General features: G+C 49.4%; 2 protein-coding genes across 2 annotated transcripts in view; one reads left to right on the top strand and one right to left on the bottom strand.

Annotated features, from left to right (window-relative positions):
- Window positions 1–23,775, bottom strand: part of HOMER2 (homer scaffold protein 2) — a 99,596-nt gene extending 75,821 nt beyond the window's left edge. Inside the window, exon 1 of the mRNA XM_024117403.1 lies at window positions 23,554–23,775. Coding sequence (XP_023973171.1) covers window positions 23,554–23,558 — 5 coding nt within the window. The 5' untranslated portion in view covers window positions 23,559–23,775. The remainder of the gene's footprint in view (window positions 1–23,553) is intronic.
- LOC102974014 (40S ribosomal protein S27-like) lies at window positions 2,647–3,258 on the top strand. Its single transcript, XM_028494882.2, has one exon. It carries the CDS (start codon window positions 3,103–3,105, stop codon window positions 3,256–3,258), a length of 156 nt encoding a protein of 51 aa, XP_028350683.1. The 5' UTR covers window positions 2,647–3,102.
- Window positions 23,776–24,088: the final 313 nt, after the last annotated feature.

Genomic DNA, 24,088 nt, shown 5'->3' with positions numbered 1-24,088 from the left:
GACCGCCAGGGAAGTCCCTACACCCAATTTCAATGTGTGGGTTTTCCCCCACACCACCAAGCAACTCTCTGAGACACCAGCTGGGTGTCCTACAATCCAACTCAATTCTGACACCATCCACCTGAAGAGAGGGTCAGATCCCACAGGTTACAGGTTCAGTCCCACAAGACCCCCTCCCGCCCCAACTTCATATGTCAATCACAAGTCCAGTTACCACCTGTGCTTCTCACCAGCTGGCGATAGATTCAAGGTCTCAACAGTTTGATTCATTTGCTAGAGCAGTTCACAGAATTCAGAGAAACATTTTACTCACTAGATCACTGGTTTATTATGAAAGAATATAACTCAGGAAGAGCCAGATGGAAGAGACACATAGAGCAAGGTATAGAAAAAGGACTCAGAATGTCCCTGCTCCCTCGAGCGCCACTCGCCCCAAATGCCCACGTGTTCACAAACCTGGAAGCTCTCTGAACCCTGCCCTTTTGGGTTTTTATTGGAGGTTTCATTACAGAGGCATGATTGATGACATCACTGGCGATCGATTCAACCTCCATCCCTCTCCCCTCCCCAGAGGTAGGGGAGGGTGGCTGAAAGTGCCAACCCTCTAATCATGTGGTTGAGTCCCCCATCCTCAGGTGCTTTCCAAGTCACCTCATTAACATAACAAGACACCTTTAAGGCTCTCTTCACAGGAAATTCCAAGGGTTTGAGGAGCTCTGTGCCAGGAACAAGATGAAGATCAAATAGATATTTATTATAAATTATCACAGAAGCCTTCCCCAGCCTCTCCCTTCCAGGCCAGACACCCTTACCATCTGCCCTCGTGACACCCTGTACCTCTCCTGCAGAGCACAGCTGGATGGCCAGGCTCCTCTCTACCTCTTCCCTCCTGCCTCAAAGTCCCGGGTCTTCAGTCTCTTGTCATCAGACTCTGTCATCCTCTACCCCTCACTGCTGCGTCAACCACCAACCCCGTGTCACTCCCCCTCGTTTCTTGATGATTTCAGGATCACGGGCCCTCTCTCCTACACGACTCCTGTCCTGATTCTCAGTCATTTCGACCCACACATACATGATCCTTCCAACTGGCCTCCTAACTGCCTGAACCTCCCTCAGCCTCTCCAACTCCCTGTCAAAACCTGTCATGTATCAATAACTCCAAACCCATCTATAATCTTCATTCCACACGTCCCACTCTCTGCAGCTGGCACCCATTCACCCACCCTGCCCAGTTCCTACTCCCAGTCACCTTTACCTGCTCTATTGCTCATGGCATTGATCACCTCTAATATGCCATAAAATTTACTTATTTGTTATAGTTTGGGCTTCCCTGGTGGCGCAGTGGTTGAGAGTCCGCCTGCCGATGCAGGGGACATGGGTTCGTGCCCCGGTCCGGGAAGATCCCACATGCCGCGGAGCGCTGTGCCTGTGTGCCATGGCCGCTGAGCCTGCGCGTCCGGAGCCTGTGCTCTGCAACGGGAGAGGGCGCAGCAGTGAGAGGCCCGCGTACCGCCAAAAAAAAAAAAAAAAAAAATTTACTTATTTGTTATAGTTTGATTTATCGCGTGTCTCGTTCGAATGTAAGTGTCACAAAGGCAGGGATTCTTGTCTGGTTCACCATGTGCAGCACCTGGTATACAAGATACTCAACAAACACTTGTTGAATGAATGAATTTTACTTTTGTAATTATTCAATATCCATCTCCCCTGCTATACTGTAAGCTCTACAAGGACAGAGGTCAAATCCATTTTAGTCACCCCTGGAAGTACTCAGTAAATACTACTTAACTGAGGGAATGGAGGAGCAAAGTTCATATTTAAGAACTGCATTGCTGGGCTAAACCTGCTGCTTGCAAGGGCAACTTTCACCCAGACTGCTTGGATGCAGCTCTGTTCCCACTGGCTGCCTCCTGAATACAGGTGACCTAAATAAAGCTGTTGATTCTGATAAACCCAAGCATGAAGCATTAGAAGCCCACAGACACGGAGATCTGAGCATAAACAGTGCTTTCTGCTGCTGCCATGCAAATATTTGATCCCATGGATGTGGGGGAAATTCATTTTACCTGTTACCAAGAATAGTTTCAGAGGCTACCTGAAAAAGTTCATTCTAAAAACAGATTACCTAGAAGACTCTCAACCATGAACTTCCTCCCGGCAAAAGACACTTAAAGAGATCCTATCTAGGTTTCAGATCATAATTTCACTCTGTGACTTCCTCTTCAAGCTACACTCATGACTCACTAGGTTAGTTTACCCATTCCTGGGTAAGGGATTTGCTCTAGGAAAAAAAACATATAAATAAACCAAACAATTTTCATAAGATGCACAAACAGAACCAAATTTCACTACTTCAGACTTAGTCTGACCTCTCACCTAGGATAGAGGGGCTTGAAAACCACCCCCTTTTGTGGAGATAAAGTGCTGACAGGGAAACCAGTCGTGAAAATCACATCACTCAAGCACCTTCCAGCTCCGGTTCCTGACAGGTAGCTCCAACTATTACAGCCAGGAGAGGCCCAGCTACAGCAAAGCTGCCAGGACACTTGGGGGGAAAAAAGTTCTCGTGCATCTTTCAGACAAACAATGCAGGCAATCAGCTAAAGCTTGAACCCCTGGCAAGTGTGCGCAAGATCCTGATCCACTGCCAAAAAGCAGGTGAGAACAATGTGGGCTTTGGTGAGCTTACCACCCTGCTCTGTGTCAAGATTAATATCGATATAACTCATCCAACATAGACCCAGCCTAACAGGTTTACTTATTGGGGACTCAGATGCCTACTACGTGATCTGAACATTGTCTTAATAGATGTGATTGCAACATACAACTCAAGAAGACTGAAGTCATTCTGAGAACCTCTACTGAAACCTGAGAAAAAGGACCAGAGAGAAACTGGAAGAGAGAAGGATGAGAAAAGGAAGACCAAGGAATGGGTTCGGTAGATTCAGGGCAAAATCTGTAGAAAACTCAGCTGCGTTCCGGTGGTGATGACTTCCCCACGAGAATACACCTCTTGCAAAGGATCTCCTTCATCTCTCTCCAGAGGAGGAGAAGAGGAAACACAAGAAGAAGCGCCTGGTGCAGAGCCCCAATTCCTATTTCATGGATGTGAAATGCCCAGGATGCTATAAAATCACCACAGTCTTTAGCCATGCACAAACAGTTTTGTGCGTTGGCTGCTCTACTGTCCTCTGCCAGCCTACAGGAGGAAAAGCAAGGCTTACAGGAGGATGCTCCTTCAGACAGAGGCAGCACTAAAAGCACCCTGAATCAAGATGAATGGGAAACCATCCCAATAAACACATTTTGGATTTAAAAAAAAAAATAAGGAAGGAAAGAAAAAGAAAACTCAGCTGCATGAACAGCCACGGGTTCACATCAGACTAAATACCTGTTTATAATCCTTGCCCTTTGGAAGGTGTGCTAACAGAGCTTCCTTAAACACATCTCTTTTCTTTTAAACCTCAAGTTGTACTTTTGAAACAAAGATTGTTTTTGTCATGGAACTGTAAAAGTCTCAAGAGTCATACAACGTATATAACCACCAGCCCACTCAGAGTCCTGGCTGTGTGATGTTAAACAAGTAACTTAACCTCTCTGAACTCATTTCCTTATCCATAAAACATGAAGCTTAAATGAAATAATGCCTATAGATAATCAATAAATATTACTTCCCTTCCCCCTAGCAGAACTCAATCTTCTACAGAATCCAAGTTAAGACACCACAATGACCGTCTGGCATGACCTATGTCTGTCCAGCACACCATTCTGTGACCTCACAGATAAAGAACCTGTGTAATTACAGAACAGGAAGAAAGCTAGGAAATAATCGGCCAGTTCTGAGATGCCACCATGGCTCCTGAGGGGAGGGTCATCTGCCAGAAGATAAAGTAGCCTTCTCTTCCCTGCAGAGTTTCCAGAAATCTCCACCAAGTTTCCACTGGTTTCTCCACATATAGAAACCAGTGCCAATACTGCAGTGGTTGGGAGGACACAGATGTGGCCCGAGGTCACGGTCATCTCACTGCGCCGTCACGTGGCAGCGAAGGGACAAATAAGACCAACTAAGAATTCACGGGGCTGATACAAACAGCTGATGGATGCAGCCTCTCAGGGGAAAACTTGCATTCTATCACATGACACCTTCATCCACCTTCGTGACGTTTCCAGGGCTGTGCCAATTTCGCCGGCTGCTTGCAAGGCAGCTGTTTGAAGCCGCATCCCTTTCTCTATGAGGAGAACCTCCTCGGGCACCCAGCCAAGCTCTCCCCCTGAGAGGCTCCCAGAGGTACAGTATGACCAGGCCTGGGCCACACTGCCATGCTCGGTGTACTCTACTTAATTATTTAAGGAATGAGGCATTGTTGCCTTTGTGGGCAAAGCTTTCAGAATATTTAAAATTCACAGGAGAAGCCAAGGAGTGGCTTTTTTTTAGCTCCCTCCCTTGAAGTAAGGGATATGGCTTTCAATCAGGTTGTGGGATTCCAATTCCAATTTTCCAAAATATTCCATCCTTGGTGAAACATGCCTGCTTTAAAAAAAAAAAAAAAAAAAACAAACAGAGAAGAAAAAAAAGGGAGGAAGCCCTGACAAAGGCCAAACTCGATTAATCATCAGTTTTGTCCCATGGGAGTCACTTTCAAATTTAGCGGATCAGATTCTATTGGTGCCAAAGTCAGGTAGGAGCCCAGCTATTGCTTGGGAACACGCTGGTTGCAGGGAGGTACGGGGCCCCCCCTAAGACAGGAAGCTCTGCTCAACCCCAGGTCCAATTCAGTGCTCGTCTCACCCAACTCCACATGCTGGAAGAGATGCCACAGGCCATCTAGGTGGGCACCTGAGGGCCCACAAAGGTGGGCTCACAACCCCAGATGAGACATGGGGAGGGGCTAGGCGCACCCCAAGGCAATGCCCAAGGAACACATCCCCACACCACAGAGGGGTCACCTGAGGCCCCAGGATGGGTGGAGGGCCCAGTCCCTAAAAGGACAGTTAATGCACTGTCTCCAAAAAGGCAGGCAGGTTTCCAGGGGGCCTCTGCACCCCAGAGCCGCATACCTGAGCACCTGCAGGGGGTTCATCTCTCCCAGCAAAGCTCAGCCCACAACACGGTCTTCCTGAGGATGAGGAAAACCTGGCAATGCCCAGAGTTGTGTGCTCTTCAGAACAAGAAGGTTTGGACAAAGCTTTTGCAGCCATCACAGGCCACCTCCTTCTGTCCCTGCCCTGTGTATATACCCAACCTGTAACAGGTGCCCTCAGTCTCCCTCAGACACCCACCTGGCTGCCTGTGCCTCCCTCCCACTGGTCGGAGTTCCCCCAGACGTGTCCACAAGAGCAAATCCCCCTCCTCCAAACGGCAGTGCTCACCTACATGGAAACAGCTCTCTCCTCCTCCTACCTCTTGGCCCCTGTTCTCCCCTCTCTAAGCTGAACATGCCCAAATCCTTTAAACAAGTGGTTCTAATCTCTTTTTGAGTCAAGGACCCCTTTGAAAATCTGATAAAAAAAAACTATGGCCAAAAAACACAAAAAACTATGGCCATCCTCCCTAGAAAAGCACATGCACATACACAATGCTCATACAGTTTGTGGAGAGGGGTGTTCACAGACCCCTGAACTGCATATAGGGACTTCATTTTAAGAAAACTTCCTTCAAATCATCCTCAGGAAACATGTGGCCAGACCCCTCCTGCTCTGCTCTCCCTCCTAAATTGGATGAACTCTGACACCCAGAACCAAATACAACATTCTAGATGCAGAGTGAAGCAGACCCATCACCTCTATTTTAGCTATTTTCATACTTCGACTGAGGTCTTCAAAGTTTTAGCCAGCCTTCGAGACAACCACACCACCTGGGCGGACTCATATGGAACTCACCATCAACTCAAAATCCCCAAGTCTTTCACATGCTCGGGAAGATCTGCCCCACTTCCCACCCCTTTAGCTCGGGGAGAGCCAGGAGGCCACACCCTCTGAGTCACCCAGCATCATCCAGGCTCTCTGCTCTGTTCATCCCCAAATCGGAGCCAGTCCTTCGCTCCCCGCTACACTCTCAAATCCTCTGTGGCCTCACTGAAGTCCTTGAAATCAGCGGGCACCAGCTGTCCAGCCAGAATATTCCCTTCCCCTTCATGCCTTAACTGACACTAGGCTGGTCCCTGAGGATAGCACTCCCCACACCACACACAGCCAGTCTGCTCCTCTCGCCTCCCACAAAAGCAGAACACAAGGGGAGACTGGCGATTGGTGTCCTTGTGGCCCCCCCCAGCACGTGGCTCTCTCTGAGCGCTTGAAGGCGAGGCCATTCCAGCCACCTGCCTCCCCTCCCCACCCTCACCAGCCTCCAGGTGTTTCCGGTCATTGATCGGGGGCTTCAGCTCCGAGCCCAGCTGCTTCTTCCAGCCACCTCCTGGCACCACCACCATCCACACGGATAGCCCCCTGCACCCTGGACTCAGCCCCTTGACCTCTGCCAGTCCAGTGCCTTCTTCCCCATATGCCCTTCAGTGACTTCCCTTCCTTCCTTGAATGGCCCATACCCTTCCCACGGGCTATCGCTGTTCCCAACCCCGTGGGAATACCCTGCCTCTCAGCCTGATGCGTCCTGCCATCCGCCTCCCGTGCCCACACCCAAGCAACCGGGCAACATCACAAAATTGGGTGGACATGTTTCACTTTAAAGGCATGTTCTCGGACCTCAAACTGTCACTCTGCAATGGCCCACAAAGCCTGGGTTTCTCTGGGAGGCTTACCACCTGCTCCCAATTTCACACCTTTTTCTTCTTTTCAAACTTCCCACACCCGGTCCTCCACCCTTTTTTTTTTCCTTAAATAAATAAATTTATTTATTTATTTATTTATTTATTTTTGGCTGCGTTGGGTCTTCATTGCTGTGTGCGGGCTTTCTCTAGTTGCGGCGAGCAGGGGCTACTCATTGCAGTGGCTCCTCTTGTTGCGGAGCACGGGCTCTAGGCGTGTGGGCTTCAGTAGTTGTGGCGTGGGCTCTAGAGTGCAGGCTCAGTAGTTGTGGCACACAGGCTTAGTTGCTCCACAGCAGGTGGGATCTTCCCAGACCAGGGCTTGAACCCACATCCCCTGCATTGGCAGGCAGATTCTTAACCACTGAGCCACCAGGGAAGCCCCTCCACCCTTGCTGTGAGCTGATGACCTTGTCTCAAATATCATGGAGAAAACAGGAGGCTTGGACTGGAACTCATGCATCTTCCACCCCACCCAGACCTGCCTCTATCTGCTCCCACTGTGGCTTCCTTCCCTCCTTTCCAGAAGAGGGTGCCTCCCTCTCCCCGCTCCAAGGGACAATTCTTCCCCTGATGCCCTGAACCCCATGCCTGTCATCTTCTCAAGGCCTGGGCTCCTCTGTCACCCCGTTTCTCTTGGGCAGCATTCCTGCCAGCATCCGTGCATGCTGGAGTTCTCCTATCTTAAATACCTTCCCCCTTTACCCACAGCCTCTCATGCTGTCTTATTCCTCTGCTCCTTAAACAGTCAACTTCTTGAAAAAGTGGTCCACGCATCCCCCACGCAACCCCTGTTCCAGCCTCCCATTCAACTTCCAGCCCACCTGGTGTCGGGCCCCACCTCGTCACTGACTGGTTTGAGGTCAGGGCCACCAGCGGCCACCATGCCACCCAGTCCCAGGCCACTTCTCAGCAGCGCTTGACACTGACGCCCAAGCCCTCCTCCTGGAGACATGGCCCCAGTTCCTCCTCCCTCCCCGGGCGTTCCTCCTCTGTCTTCCTTGCTGGCTCCTCCTCTTCTACCGGCCCCTCGACAGTGGGTGCTCCTGAGCCCTCTCCCCCTCTGCCTACCCTCCCGATCCATCGTGACCTCACGCAATCGACCTCCAGTCTGACCTCCGCTGAGCCCAAGCTGCATACAATCCACTGCCTTCTGCTCAGCTCCACTCACCACCTCTGGCTCAACATGATGCAGTTACTTGACCTTGACTCACCCACTCCACACCTAATCTGCTCCTCCTGTAGCCCTCCCTACACCTACTATTTGCTTAACCCCCAAACCAAATGGGTCCTCTTTATTTCCTCCCTCTCCCTTATCCTTACCCCATATCCAATCCCTCTGAAAGTTCTCCAAACCATCTGTGGAATCTGCCCACTTCACTCCCTCCCCTCTGCAACCTTAGGCTCAGCCAGCATCCTCTCTGAACTGGAACCCAGGAACCCTGTCACTTCTTCTTGCTCAGGGCTCGTCCTCTTCATTCCATTCTCCACAGAGTACCAGAGAAGTCTTCTTAAAAATTAGGAAGGGCCGTGTCGCAGGCCTATTAAAACCCTTCAGTCTCGGACTTCCCTGGCGGTCCAGTGGTTGAGATTCCGTGCTTCCAATACAGGGGGTGCAGATTCGATCCCTGGTCAGGGAACTAAGATCCCACACACCACGCAGCGCGGCCAAAAAATAAATTTTTAAAAAAACCTTCAGTCTCATCCAATCTCACGGCATCTCAAATAAAAACCATAGTCCATGCCACAGCCTATGAGGCCCTGTCCACCTTCATCCCTTCCTACTTCTCTCCAGCCTCAGACTGGGCGCCCTCCCCTCACTTGCTGTCAGCCAGCCCCACAGGTCTGATTTCAATTTCTCAAACATTCTGGGCAGCTCCTTCCCACGCTGGGTCTTTACACCTGCTCCTCCACCTAGAATGGTCTGCTCCTGTTCTTCACGTGATGTAGCAGCTTAAATGTCACCTCTTCAGAGGCAGCTCATAAACATACATTCTAAAGTCAGTCTCAGCCCTTGCTTCTCTCTCTCATGGCACTGAGCATGACTTGCAGTTACTTTATTTCTGGATGCTTTTAAGAGGTTTTTTTGTTGTTGCTGGGGGGGAGGCGAGGGCTGGGAGTGGGCAGAGACAGGCGGAATCTGTCTCCCTCACTAGAATGTAAATTCCATGGGAATAAGAGGAACCATGTCTGATTTAAATCATTAAATGTTAAAATGATAATATTTTGGATATATTTGTTTAAAATACATTAAAATTTATTTCACCTGTTTCTTTTGCTTTTTTAAAAAATGGACACTAGAACATGTAAAATCACATATGTGGCCTTCATATTTCTATTGGACTGTGCTGGTCTGGTGGGCAAGGGTTGGGGGGGAGCAGATTATGATATTATGTTGATATAACATTGTATTATAGGGACTTCCCTGGCGGTCCAGTAGTTAAGACTCTGTGCTTCCAATGCAGGGGGCGCAGGTACGATCCCTGGTCAGGGAGATAAGATCCCGCATGCCACCGGGCACAGCCAAAAACAAACAAACAAACAAAAAAACCCACTGTCTTATAATCAAATGTTTTATGTGATAAACAATATAGAGGGGCATGGGCCAAGTATTCAGGTACACAGAAGACAGGTAGGTCAGGCTAGGTTAGAGCACGCTTGAAACGCCAAACTAAAGAAGATGAAGTCATGAATCATTGCTACTTAGCTGGGCGCCCTGTGAATTGACCCATAGTCTAGATAGTCTTGTCTGCGTAAGACTCAGTGTTCCCATGCCCTCCCTTCCCCTTCTCATACTTAGAGAATCAGACTCATCAAAAGAAATGAGGTTTTGTTATGGTCTGGTTTTTCTTACCATCTCAGCTTTGGGCCACTGCAAGACTCAGAGTGAGGTCAAGGAGACAGCGCTGTGCAGAAGCACCCAGTCCATCTCCCATGGGACACACCCTACATCAGATGGTGAGGGAGAGGGCATAGATAAGCCATACCCACCCTGCCTCTGCCTTCAGGTGTCGAGTGGACCCTCCGGGTCACCACATAAATGTTCATTCCCTCCAACAGATTATCTGCTCCCATGGAGCAAGGAAATCCACTTCTCACAGAGGTTAATAAACTTACAGATCTCATTACTCAAAGAGGTCATGCCGGCAAGAACTTTAATGCATTTTTTAGAAAAGGTCTGGAAGAATTATTAACAACAGAACAGTGACTGGCTACTCAGAGAAGCGAAAGCAAAACGGGGACTGATGGGGATGAAGCAGGCTCTCCCCTCCTCCCACGCAGCACCCCCGACAGCTGCGGACAGCAAAGCACCTGGAATCCCACCAGGGCGGCCGTCTCTTACTGCCCATAATCTGGGTCTGGGACTGGCTTGACTCTGCTTCTGCCCCCAGGTCGCCTGGATGTTGGCAAGTAGTCTAGCTCTGGTGACTGGCACCTTTGCAAACTCACATTCCTGAATCTCCAACTAGTCCCTCAGGTTGCTCACAAATCTGTATTTGCCCCAGCTAACTCCCTGCCCCACCCCCAACAACCAGCTGTACCAAACCATTTCCTCTCTTCCTGATCTACCGCCTGGTTCTCAGATCAATTCCTTAGCTCACATTGAGAAGGAAAAGCCAGCTGGGACTTCCCTGGTGGCGCAGTGGTTAAGACTCCACCTGCCAAGGCAGGGGACATGGGTTCGAGCCCTGGTCCGGGAAGATCCCACATGCCACGGAGCAACTAAGCCCATGCGCCACAGCTACTGAGCCCATGTGCCTCAACTACTGAAGCCCGCGCACCTAGAGCCCGTGCTCCACAACAGAGAAGCCACCGCAATGAGAAGCCCGCGCACCGCAACGAAGAGTAGCCCCTACTTGTCGCAACTGGAGAAAGCCCGCGCGCAGCAACGAAGACCCAACACAGCCAAAAATAAATAAAATTTTTAAAAAACAAACAAAAAAAGCCAGTCGACCCAGCTCCCTCATTCCCCTTTCCACCACAGCCTCAAAATGCCTCCATACCTGCAACTTGCCTGGTCTCTAAGGATGACCCTCCCAGCCGAAAGCTCTTGTTCTAGTTCCCGCCTGCCTCCAACCTCACTGTGCCAACCTCACTGCCTCTCGTCTTTCTCTAATGCCTTCAACCTCCTCCTTTCCTTTCCCCCTCAGACTTCCAACATGCTCAATTATGAAATAAAAATCAGCCTTCCTTCTACCCTGACTCATCCTCAAACTCACCTTCATCTTCAGCCAGACTTCTCTATTCCCCTACCACACGCTCACTCCTTAAATCACTGCAGATGGATTTATGCCTTCACACTTGGCTGAAGCTGCTCTTAAAATCCATCAGTGCCCTAACACTCCCACACTCACAGTGGTATTTAGCAGCATGCACCTTGGGTCCCCACCCAGCTTTCTGAGGTCTTCACTCCTGTTGAGTACACCTCCCTTTTCAGCCTCTTCTCCCCTGGCTTCCGCAACACCTCTCTCCTCCAGCCTTCCTCCAATGTCATCACCTCTAAGACTCATGCACTGGCTTCTTTTCCTTCTCTTCAACTGTCATCCTTTCTCAGAGTTCCATCTTCACCTTCTTGACCCACTCTCTCCTTGGCTGATCAAATCCATCTCAGAGGTGAGGGCTCTCAAATCTGTACCTCTGATTCTATCCTAATTGCTAAGTGCTAGAGCTGAATTTCTACTGATAGAGGCCATTCCATATGATCTACCACAAGTGGAAATTTACCATAATCACCCCAGACTAAACCCTCATCAATTCTCTCCCCAAACCTACTTGTCGCAACTGGAGAAAGCCCGCGCGCAGCAACGAAGACCCAACACAGCCAAAAATAAATAAAATTTTTAAAAAACAAACAAAAAAAGCCAGTCGACCCAGCTCCCTCATTCCCCTTTCCACCACAGCCTCAAAATGCCTCCATACCTGCAACTTGCCTGGTCTCTAAGGATGACCCTCCCAGCCGAAAGCTCTTGTTCTAGTTCCCGCCTGCCTCCAACCTCACTGTGCCAACCTCACTGCCTCTCGTCTTTCTCTAATGCCTTCAACCTCCTCCTTTCCTTTCCCCCTCAGACTTCCAACATGCTCAATTATGAAATAAAAATCAGCCTTCCTTCTACCCTGACTCATCCTCAAACTCACCTTCATCTTCAGCCAGACTTCTCTATTCCCCTACCACACGCTCACTCCTTAAATCACTGCAGATGGATTTATGCCTTCACACTTGGCTGAAGCTGCTCTTAAAATCCATCAGTGCCCTAACACTCCCACACTCACAGTGGTATTTAGCAGCATGCACCTTGGGTCCCCACCCAGCTTTCTGAGGTCTTCACTCCTGTTGAGTACACCTCCCTTTTCAGCCTCTTCTCCCCTGGCTTCCGCAACACCTCTCTCCTCCAGCCTTCCTCCAATGTCATCACCTCTAAGACTCATGCACTGGCTTCTTTTCCTTCTCTTCAACTGTCATCCTTTCTCAGAGTTCCATCTTCACCTTCTTGACCCACTCTCTCCTTGGCTGATCAAATCCATCTCAGAGGTGAGGGCTCTCAAATCTGTACCTCTGATTCTATCCTAATTGCTAAGTGCTAGAGCTGAATTTCTACTGATAGAGGCCATTCCATATGATCTACCACAAGTGGAAATTTACCATAATCACCCCAGACTAAACCCTCATCAATTCTCTCCCCAAAACTGCACCTCCTCTTGTGTTCCCAATCTTGGTTAATGGCACCACCATCCACTCAGCCATACAGTCTAGAAATATCCGAATTGCTGGCAACTCTGCCTCTCCCTTTCTCTCATTCCAACAATCAAGAACCATGGGTCCACCTCCCACGTGACTCTCAGGGCGTCTCTGGCCTCCAGAAAGTGCATCTTAAGAACATGGATTCTGCTCTCAAACAGGCTTGAACTTGGTTTCCAACTCTGCCACTTCCTGGCTAGGAGCTTGAACAGATTACTGATTTCTCAAGTCCAGTGTCTCCAACTATGAAAGTGAGGGTTGTTGTGAGAATTAAATGAGATATTATATAGACACACTCTGCATGGTAACTCCAACCCACTAAGTTCTCATTAAATAATAGTTTAATTTGTGTCCTAATTTAGCGACTCTATAGGAAAGACGTTCAAGCTTTCTACCTCTCACCTCCAGCAAGGTGTCTTACATATATTTTTCTATTTTATTGTATTATGGACATTCCTAGAAGCTGCCTCAGATCTAGAACAGAACAGGGCAAGGTTTACATTACATAAGTCTGTGCCATATCTGCTTTCTGCTCTCAACATTTCTTGCCTGCCTGTGGCTAGTTCCTATGAGGTCTCTTTCCTCTAATCTCTTAACTTTCTACGCAACCCTTCATTACCATCTCTGGAATAATTTTCCTAATGCAAGTGACATTCTTCTCTTCAAAACTCAAAGTGTTCCCTCATTATGTATAGACTGAAGTCCAATTCCATGGGATACAGCATGTTTCTGCCTCCTACCCCAAGTCACCTCTTCCTCTCTGAGCCCACTGCCGGCCACTGCCCTAGGGGTCAGGCCTCATTCTCTGGTACCAAGACTAACTGCTCCCCCCACCTCCAGCCTCCCCCATGGCTGGCTCCCTGCCACCCACAGGATGAAGCCCAACCACTTGGCACAAAGGTCTTTCCTTCATGTCTATACCTTCCTGACCCCATCTCCACACTCACCATGTACTTCACATTCTTTCTCACCTCCCTGCCCACTCCTAACAGCTAACGCACATCACAATGTGTTTAATCCACAATTTCATTTAATCCTCACAACCACACTATGACGTTGGTACTATTATCATTCCCATTTCACAGATGAGGAAAGTAAAGGTCAAAGAAGGTCAGTATCTTGCTCCAAGTCATACAGCCAGCGAATGGCCAAGCCAGGCCTGAGTACAAGGTTTCTGTTCTTGACCTCCATACTCCACTGCCTCCTACAGGAAGCTCTCTCCATCTAAATGCTTCGCCTTGCCCTGCCTTTCTGTCTGCCTGGGAAACTCCTACTCGTCCTTCAAGACTCAGTTCCAAGGTCATCCTCTTCAAGAAGCCTTCTCTAACTTCTTGCAGAGTTAAGCATTTCATCCTTGTTCATATTTCAATACAAGGGCTAATCTCATTGCCCTAATGAGCTGCCCACCATCCATCTGCCTCAGGAGGGCAGGGACCCTGTTCTAACAACCTCTGTCCTCCCGGAGCCTGGCCCAGAGAAGGTGCTCAAGAGCTAGGGGATGGCCATTGGCCAAAGAGTCAAGAAAGCTACAGAATGGGCTTCCCTGGTGGCACAGTGGTTAAGAATCCGCCTGCCAATGCAGGGGACACAGGTTCGAGCCCTGGTCCGGGAAGATCCCACAAGCCGCAGAGCAACAAAGCCCGTGAGCCACAACTACTGAGCCTGTGCTCTAGAGCCCGCAAGCCACAACTACTGAAGCCCGTGTGCCTAGAGCCCGTGCTCTGCAACAAGAGAAGCCACTGCAATGAGAAGCTCATGCACTGCAACGAAGAGTAGCCCCCACTCGCTGCAACTATAGAAAGCCCGCGCGCAGCTACAAAGACCCAATGCAGCCAAAAATAAAAATAATTAATTAAAAAAATTTTTTTAATTATAAAAAAGAAAGCTACAGGAGCTGATGAACAGATGAAGGGTGATGAGAAAGGAGTTCAGATCCATATAAGTGGATGGGAATCAGAGATATGAGCCTCTGAAACCAACTACTATCTAGTCCACATGGCCCCTGGTCCCATATCCCTCCCATGTTAGTGCACTAGGTAACGTCTGGTTGATGTCCACCTCCCCACTAGACTGCAAGCATCATGGGACCATGAACGTTCATCACTGTGTTTGCTCCCAGCATCTACAACAGTGCCTGACACTAGGTAGACGGCCACGATTCCTTGAAAGAATAAGAGAATGACTATACAATGAAGGGTTCCCTAACCAGCAACACAAATCCCTAGTCTGATGCCGACAACGGGGAGAACTCCTTGGTTTTTCTGTCCACACTTGCACCTCCCCATGAAAGCAACTGGTCAGTAGACTGGCTTTCTTGTTGGGATGGGTGGGTCAGCTTCCTAACCTTCCTTGTCCACTGGCTGGTAACATTCCTCCACCCACACGACCGGAGAGGCTTAGTGATATGAACGAGAGCTTCAGAAGGCAAACCACCTATTCTCCGGGTCACCCAATGACAGGGAACCAACCTTGGCAGTACTCAGGACTGGCCAGCAGCTGAGGACCCGGGGAGCGCCCAAGAGGATTAAAGATGAAGAATGGACCATTCCCAGCCATGTACTCCAAAAGGTACCTCAGGAGTACCTCGAGGAGTACACCTGCCAACCTCCTACCCAAAACAGAAATGATCATGATGATCACGGTGAAGTTGGCCACCACTGATGTGTGAGACGTTGTGCTAAGCGCTTTACACACATTTTTCTCATTAATCGTCTCAGTCCTTCAACAGCTGAAGACAGTGAAGCTTAGAGAGATAAAATGACTTGTCCAAGCTCACACAGCCAACCAGGGGGGCTGGGGTCTGTACTGAGCCCCCCTGACAGGTGGCCTTCCGTGACAATGGACTCATCTTGCTGAGACAGCCAGTTTTATCTTCAGTCCACTCGGAGGGGTTAGAGAGCTCATCCTCAGACCCATGACCTGAAATCAGCCTCGATGCCGCCTCCACCGGGAGCTCCTTTTCCTGCCCTTTGGAGCCTCCTGAAACAGGCTCCATTCCTCTTCCCCAGGAGGACCTTTTCTCCATCACCCCACGCCCCCACCCCCGCCAGGACAAACAACTCTCCTGTTCTCCATTTATCTCAACAACCCCAATTAAAAGCTTTCCCAATTAAAAATCCCAAAAGGGATCCAATGCCTGGGCAGCAGGGTCTACAATATTCCTCATTAATTGGATCCCTGTGGACAACCCCTACCCCATAACCCACAGACAAGATTTCCCCCAGAGCACAAAGGAAGGAAGGAGGACAAAGGGCTGGCTGGGCAGTTCTGCCCCTCACTGGTGATCTGGACCAAGATCTCCCCAGGACAAGGCAACAAAAGAGGGACCGTCAGAGCCCCTCTGGTAGCTGGGACTCAGCCTCAACTCAGCTGGGAGGCACCTGGGTACTGAAGGGTCTCTTACTGCACAGCTCTCAAGCTAACTGCTTTGGCTGGTGGCGATGCCTTATCCTAAGCTTTTCTGCATGGGGTGAGGGGACACCATGGTCCCCCATTCCTCAGAAGAAGAATAAGAAGACAATCAACCAGGCTTGTGAATAAAAATGTTTAAAAAGAAAAAAAAAATCTCTAGTCGTTGACAAATGTCTAAATGTGTTCCCCACACGCGTATTTTTATTCTAACAAGCTAACTTGAAATATAATTTAAATAAATTCTACCAGAATGATACCATATGACTAACAGCACCCGGCGGCAGAACTTCTGGAGGCTTCATCGTACGTTCAGCAGAGGTTTCCAACCTGACACTGTTCCCACACAACGCACACCCGCTAGCACACTGGCCTCCGGCTGCCAGCGCGTGCCTCCAAGTCTATAAATACGACTCGGGGGCAGCCTGCATGAGCAATACCTGGAAGTGCAGACACAGAACACACGGGGCTTGGGGACCAGAGTCTCCAAACCCATGCAAATTAGAAGCTCTTTGCCCCAGTTCCTCTCCAGGCTACTTTTTGCTTAATGTATTTTCATGCTAGAAAAAAAACAAAGTCTAGCCCTCAAGATGCACAAGGTCAGGACCTGTTACACCTGAGAGTTCTAATATTCTGAAAAATGCTTTTTCTCTACTGCAAATCTGTTTGGGGGCTGCTGTTCACTTTCGTCTGACAAAGGTGAAGGAAATTTTTCTTTTCAAAGGGAAAAGGATGCCCACCAGACAAAGGGCTTTGCAGCAGAAGGGGCGTTCAGGGGTGGGCACGGGTGCTTTCTGCTTGTACAGCGCCTTCCCCTCCAGGTCTTAAAGCAGAATTACTCTGCCCTGATATTTCCAAACAAGCAGAAACAGTTTGAGCAGCTGGGTCCTGGTCCACCAACACCCTTAGCAACAACGACGAATCCTTGGTGTTCTTACCAAGATTCACTAAGGAGCAGTGACTCACTCAAAATTACACAGTCACCGCAAATTACCCAACGTTAACTGTGATCCTGGTTTCCTCTACCATTTCTTTCCTTCGGTAATTCATTTAAAGCAAACAACTGCTTTAAAAGATTATCAAAATGTAGTTTTTATTTTTTTAATTATACCCTGCCTTGTTCTAGAAAGGACTTAAGCAGGTTTGCAAGGATGTATAAAATTCAGCAAAATGACACATCAGAAGTAGGTTTGGATTTAAATGATGATGTATATTTATAGTGGTTGGCATGGAAAGATGTCCATTCAAGGTATTTTAAGTTGAAAAACTTATGTTACAAAACAGATGTATGATATGATTCCATTTGGATAAAAATATACTTGTTTTATGTAGACACAGATCTAGACACGGAGACATATATATTCCAATACATGGGAAAGTCTGCAAAGACAGACATACGATTGCTGATGGAGGTTATCCCTGCAATGTGGGATGACAAGTAATTTTCACTTCCTCCTTTATGCTGTTATTTTTTAGTATGAACATGTAACATTTTTATAATTAGAAAAAAGCAAAGCTATTTACATTTTGTTAAAAAAAAGTGGTAGATGAAAAAGGGTGAAGGTAAAACAAGGGCAGGGCCATACAACTGGATGAGGAATAAAGGTGAAGGATGAGGTCTGATAAATTTCCTAAGGGGGACCGCACATCTGTCTCTTAAGTTCCCCAGGAGCCATTACAGAAAAGAAACCTAGTAATTTACACAAATCATTGAGTCCATCGGACAAAAATAAACCACCTGCTCTGCTCTGGGTCCTCCTTCAGGGGACTGTGCACAAGCAGCAAACGTGCCCTCAATTCCATTCTAAAACCTTCAAGGCCAGTTGTTTCAGGTCTGTTTCTAACAAGAATGATGGCATCTTCCCAAAGTGAAAGTCAACCCCAAGTGAGTATTCATTTATTCCTATTCACTCATTCATTCAGTACATATCTACTTGGTGTCTACCCCATGCCAAGTACTGTGTATTTTTCCATCTCTGACACTCAGGGTGACACTAAGGGCTTCTAAATAATGAGGGTGATCCTACATGCTAATGGTCTCCCTAAGCAACTCCCCATAGTGTTCTGGGGCATCTTTCCTAAGTCCCCCAGATAGTTCCTCTGACACGCTATGGATTACAATAGTGTGTTGAAACTCACACATAAAGCTGGTACTTGTATATGTGGCCAAGGGCAGGAACTAACTAGTAGGTTTGCTCATCCCGGATCCCCAGTAGACTCTCCAATTGCCTTACAGATGAAGAGACTGAGTGAACCTCAGAAAGCTTAAAAAACCCACAACAGGGGACTTCCCTGGTGGTCCAGGGGTTAGGACTCCGCATTCCACTGCTGTGGGACTGGTCGGGGAACTAAGATCCCAAAGCCGCGCTGAGCAGCCAAAAATAAATTAAAAAACAAAACAAAACAAAAAACCCCACAACAGGACCAAGAGAAGACAAGTTTCCTCAATATATCTGAGAGACTGTTATCTATTTTAGTCAACACAAACCCCAAAGAAAAGTCTGTAATTTGTAGGAACTATGTAATTAGGTGTGATTCAGAGGGAGTGGAAAATGAAAGGAGAAGGAATGGTCATCAGAAGAAAGCTAATCGGTATAGATTACCAAAAGAAGGCCCACGGTGTTAGATAACCAAGATTGTTACATTGCAACATAATCTTGGCTGAACAAAACAAACGAGTGTAAACTGAAGCCAAACAGAAATACAGTAGATCTTGTTTGTAAACACTGACAAAATCATCCACAAGTCACAACAGCAGACAAGCTGGCTTTTCTGTTAGCCTTCTGCAGGCGGGTAAAAAGGTAATTTACAACCCCAATGATGGGGTGAGAGCCGACAGCCTGAAAATTAACCCAAGTCACAATAAAAGCTAAATGGCTTGCTTTAGCATTAAAAGAAAACTGCATCCAAATGTGATTTCTTTCTCTCTTGGCCCTTGCAACTCTCAATTTAGCGTGCTATATAAAAGGTAATCCAAAACTTATCACAACTTCCAGGCCAGCATCCAAGCAAGGCTGCCCACCACATTCAAGCATTAACTCAATCAAAAAATTTATTGGGGGCCTATTAGGTGCTAGACACCGTGCTAGCTGTTGGGATTCACTGATGAAAGACAGAAGACCCTATCCTCTCGGGATGCTACTGGGGAAGGCAGATGATAAACAAGTAGGTAGAACCCAAACGACAGCAGGTGTGCTGTGGTGAGCAACTGTGGGAACAAAGTGTGGCTACTGTCAGCATGTAACAGGGGTGGTCAGGAAAGTTCCCTGAGCAGGAGATCCTGATGTCAAAATGCCAAGGATGAGAAGGAGGAAGGTATTTGCAGAGTCAGGGCAAGAATGTTCCAGGCAGAGGGAAGAGCAAGTTCAAAGACCCCTCAGGCAGGGCAAGAAAAGAAAGGAGGCCAGTGTTAGCAGAAGGCAGTGAGGGAAGGCCAGATTGGCTGGGAAGGCGGGGCACAAGCCAGCCGCCTGTCGGCTGGAGGGTGTTTAAGGAAAAGAGTGATGTGACCTGATTGAAAAGCCGATCACTCGGGCTCCCATGTGGAGAATGGACTGGAGACACCCCAGAGTGGAAGCTGGGGGGACTGTTAGGAAGTTAGTCCAGGAAGGAGGCTACAGTGGCCAGGACTAGAGTAGAAGCTATGATTCTAGGGAGAGGAGAATGCACCCCAGATAATATCCCAGAAGTAGAACCCCTGGGACCCACTAACAGCCTGGATGTCAGGGGTAAGGGAGAGAAGAATCAAGGACGACTCTTACAAGTGGGTGGATGGTGGGGCCATGGACTGAGATGGGGAAGAAAGAGGGAAGGAGAGATCTGGAAGGAATATCAAGAGCTCCATGCGTGGACAAGAGCAGGAAGCCCTGAGAAAGGGCTGTGTTAGAAATACAAACATGGGAGTCACCAGCATATAGATAGTATTTAAAGCCGTGGGGGGACTTCTCTGGTGGCACAGTGGTTAAGAATCCACCTGCCCATGCAGGGCACACTGGTTCAATCCCTGGTCTGGGAAAATCCCACATGCTGCAGAGCACCTAAGCCCGTGCACCACAACTACTGAGCCTGCACTCCAGAGCCCGCGAGCCACAACTACTGAGCCCACGTGCCACAACTACTGAAGCCCGAGCTCCTAGAGCCCATGCTCCGCAACAAGAGAAGCCACTGCAATGAGAAGCCAGCGCACTGCAACGAAGAGTAGCCCCTGCTCGCCACAACTAGAGAAAGCCTGCACGCAGCAATGAAGACCCAACGTAGCCAAAAATAAATAAATAAATAAATTTGTAAAAAGTAAAAATAAAAAAAGCCATGGGGGGATGGGGTTGGGATGGGATAACATTACCTAGGAAGAGAGCGTTGACAGCGAAAAGGAACCAGGACAAGTTCCTAAACAACCCCATCACACTGAGGTCAGAAAGAGGAGCGACCAGCAGCCAGACTGAAGAGGAGCCATCAGGAAGGGAAGAGGAAACCCAGGAGAGTGTGGTGGCAAGGAGGAGGGCGTGGCCATGGGGGAGGGACGCTGCTGAGAAGGGGAGGAAGACAAGGACAAGGTCATCAGTGACCCAACAGTTCTGGTGAAGAGGTGGGGACAGAAGCCAGACTGTAGACTGTGAAGGGCTAACAAATGGTAGGTGAAGGACATGAATGGAGACAGTGGGTTTGGACATCTCTTTTGAGATGTTTTCAGGTGAAGGGGAACAAAGAAGTGGAACAGAAGGACAGGGATGTAAAACGAGAGACACTAAAGCTGTGCTGTCCGATATGGCGGCCACTAGCCGCTTGTGGCTATTTAAACTTGAATTAAAAATTCAGGTCCAAAAAAAAAAAAAAGAAAGAAAAGGGGGCTTCCCTGGTGGCGCAGTGGTTGAGAATCTGCCCGCCGATGCAGGGGACACGGGTTCGTGCCCCGGTCCGGGAAGATCCCACATGCCGCAGAGCGGCTGGGCCCATGAGCCATGCCCGCTGGGTCTGCGCTTCCGGAGTCTGTGCTCCGCAACGGGAGAGGCCACAGCAGTGAGAGGCCTGCGTACTGCAAAAAAAAAAATTCAGGTCCTCAGTCGCACTAGCCACATTTCAAGTGCCCCAGAGCCACATGTGGCTGGTGGCGGCGGTACTGGACCACGCAGATACAGAATGTTTCCATCAGTGTGGAAAGTTCTACTGGACAGCACTGAACTGGAGAGAGAGGAAGGTGAGAGAACAAGAAATGTTCCCTGACAAGGTGAAAGGGGATGGGCTGAATGGTCCGCCAGGAGGGGTGAGCCTCTGGTAGGACAACAGGTGGGAAGGAAAACACAGGAGCAGCTGCACACGGGACTGTAGGCGTGGCAGGAAGATAAGCCTTTTCCTTGGACTGTGGCTCTATTTTGTCAATGAAAAGGGAGGCAAGGTGTGCATGGGGAGGAGAGAGAGGTCTGAGAAGGGGAGAAGGTATGAAGCAGCTTCCTTGGGGAGTGAGAACACAGACTTACTGGGGAAACCACACACTTAATGCAAAATACTTCTCAGAAGAGAAGTGGGAAATAGCAGTGAACATCTGAATGAGGAAAAGCATCTTAAGTGGGGAAGAGATAAACTCAGGGTTTTTTTGTTTGTTTCCCTTAAATCTTGGTCATGTCTAGACAGTAGAGCCATGACGAAGCTGTAGGATCACAGCAAGATTTTCTACTGGCTGCCCTTTCTTGGTTCATCCCCCTCCATTCTACTCAACTCTCGGAAAGGATGACATTGGTTCTATTTTCGGTTAAAATGGCTCCCTCCACCCTCCTCTGTCTGAACTGCTTACCCAGCCCTTAGCTCCATCTCAACTTACAGCCATGGTTTGTACGTTCACATAAATTATAGAAGAGGTGGATATATTAAAAATGGCAGAAGTAGGTAGGAGTTACAAACCAACCATTACCTACAAGAAGTGAGTAACAGACATTTATCAGATGATGTTAAAATTACATGAAAGGCATATTCAATGTTTAAACAAAATCTCCAAGCTACTCCTCCCTGCTTCTCTACAAACAAAAATTATTTTCTGACATTTTCTTTAAGCTTTTATGAGTAAATATTTTCATTTCCACAGAACTATTTGATCTCAAACACAGAACTTAAATATTTGTTTTTGATCATGCAAGTGTGTTGGGTTGGTTTTGTGTTGGCTGGGGGGAGGGGGGAGGGAGAGTGTTAAAATTACCCAGATCCCTTTTATCTTCCATCTTGAGACCTACATTTGCCAACTCCTTCTTCCCATACATTTTTTTTAAAAGTATGAAATCTGAGAGCCTCAAAGCTTCCCACTGCACAAAGAGCAGCCCTTTCATCGCTGACCAAGAGGTCACTGGAAATGTTACAGAAAAACTGTTTTCCAGCCAGGGTGCCTCTGGTAGAATCACTCACACCTTCTGTATGTGTGAAATCTGGATCCGCACCAATGTCTTAAGCAAATCTCCTGGCCCCTCTCTGTCCCCCCTGACCTGCTCATGTTGGTCTGGAGTTCTCACACTTCCCTTCTCAAAATTCCTCTTGGCCTCCCTCTCTTTCCTCCAAACACTTTACAGACCATATAGATAAAATTCACTTGGTAAAATGACTCCAGAAACTTACCTGGAGTAAAGTAAGGAGTAAGGTGCAACAAAGCCACTGACCCATGAGAGCTGGGTCAGGACACAGAGACTCAGGAACTCTGGCTCACTTACCCACCCCCCACTCCCAAGCCCACAGTCAGGCTGTGGCTCCCCCTCTGCCGATGCGCTCGCTCAGCGTCCTTCTACAAACACTCATCAGCTGCCTGCCCAACCTGGGAGAAATCACCCCACCACTTCAGGCCTCAGTTTCCTTATCTGTACAATGGGAATAGCAACCGTTCCCTGAGTGTGCACAGCACATCATCAATATGGGCTCACATCGGGTAAGTAGATGTAAGGAGTTAATTTTGTTATTAGCAGCAGCTGCCTGACTCACAGCGCCTACTGCTCAGAGAGACGCCAAGGAGAAATCAATTCTGCTTTTTAAATTACTTTATATACTCAGAAGCATTAGTCACTTCGACAGAGTACTTCAACTTCTCTCCTGAGCATCAACTCAGTTGTTTCAAAGACTGAAGCCTTACCTACACATCCTCAGTCACCTCAAAGCAGACTCAAAGTCCACTATTACTACACTGGGGATTATTATTATTTGGTGTGTTCCCTTTCCAGGAAAACTTCGATTTTCATTTTGTTTGTAATAAACCCAATCGTGCAGTAAGACTAACTGCTTCTTAGACTCCAAAACACAGGCCCTGGAGTTGATCGCGCCCGGAGCGAGGGGACCACGGAATGGCCGAAGCACGGAGGCCGGCCAGGGTGCCTGTCCCCGCCCGGTGCCCCCGCGCCCGCGCCCGGGCTGCCTGGGAGGGGAACGGCCACGGGCGCGGAGCTGAACGTCCGCGTCCAGGCCGGGGTGCCCCTGGCCGGTGTCCGTGCGCCGGGGCGGAGGGCGCGGAGTCAGGCGGCCTCAGGCTCTCAGGAGCCGACTGCTCGCTGGCTCCAGGGTCCCAGCGCGGGGTGTAGGGGCGGGCTCGCTCTCGGGGCTCCGAGCCCGGGGGACGCGAGCCGCGGCCCCGCAGTCCCTCTGGGGTTGCGCGCGGGGCGCGCGAGGCGCGGTCTCACTCACCCCATCTCCGGCGCTGCTCCGGCTGCCGCTCCGACGGGGCCTCTCGTGTTCGCTCTCCGCCCGCTCTGCAGCCGCTCCCCGCGCGGCACATGCGGCAGCCCGTGCGCGCCCGGCTCAGCCCCGGCGCCGTTCCATTCCGCGGGGCTGCTCGCCTGCCGCCGCCGCCGCCGCCGCCGCCGCCGCCGCCGACACCAGGCGCGGGCGGGCGGGGTCTTGGTCGCCGGGGGCTGGGCTGCCGCGCTCGGGCGGTATCCGCCCCGCCCCGCTCCCGCCGCCCGGCTCCTTACGTAACCTCTTGGCCCCCGGGGCCCGGCGCCCAGCCGAGGGGCGGGGGGCGCGGCCGTGTGTGCGGCGTCCCCCCGGCGCCGCCCCGCGGTCGTCACCCGCCTCCTGAGCACCCCCCTTACCTTTGAGATTCGGCATTGGCGCGCCCCCGCCCCACGCCCACCCGGGGGCTTGGCGCAGTACCGCGAGCACGCATCCAGCCTGCGGGATTGAGAGGCCCGCTCGCAGCTGGAGGGGACTTGGGGCAACC

Source organism: Physeter macrocephalus, chromosome 11, assembly GCF_002837175.3.
Source record: "Physeter macrocephalus isolate SW-GA chromosome 11, ASM283717v5, whole genome shotgun sequence".
In the NCBI taxonomy this organism is placed as follows: Eukaryota; Metazoa; Chordata; class Mammalia; order Artiodactyla; family Physeteridae; genus Physeter; species Physeter macrocephalus.
This window is presented reverse-complemented; position numbering and strand designations above follow the sequence as displayed.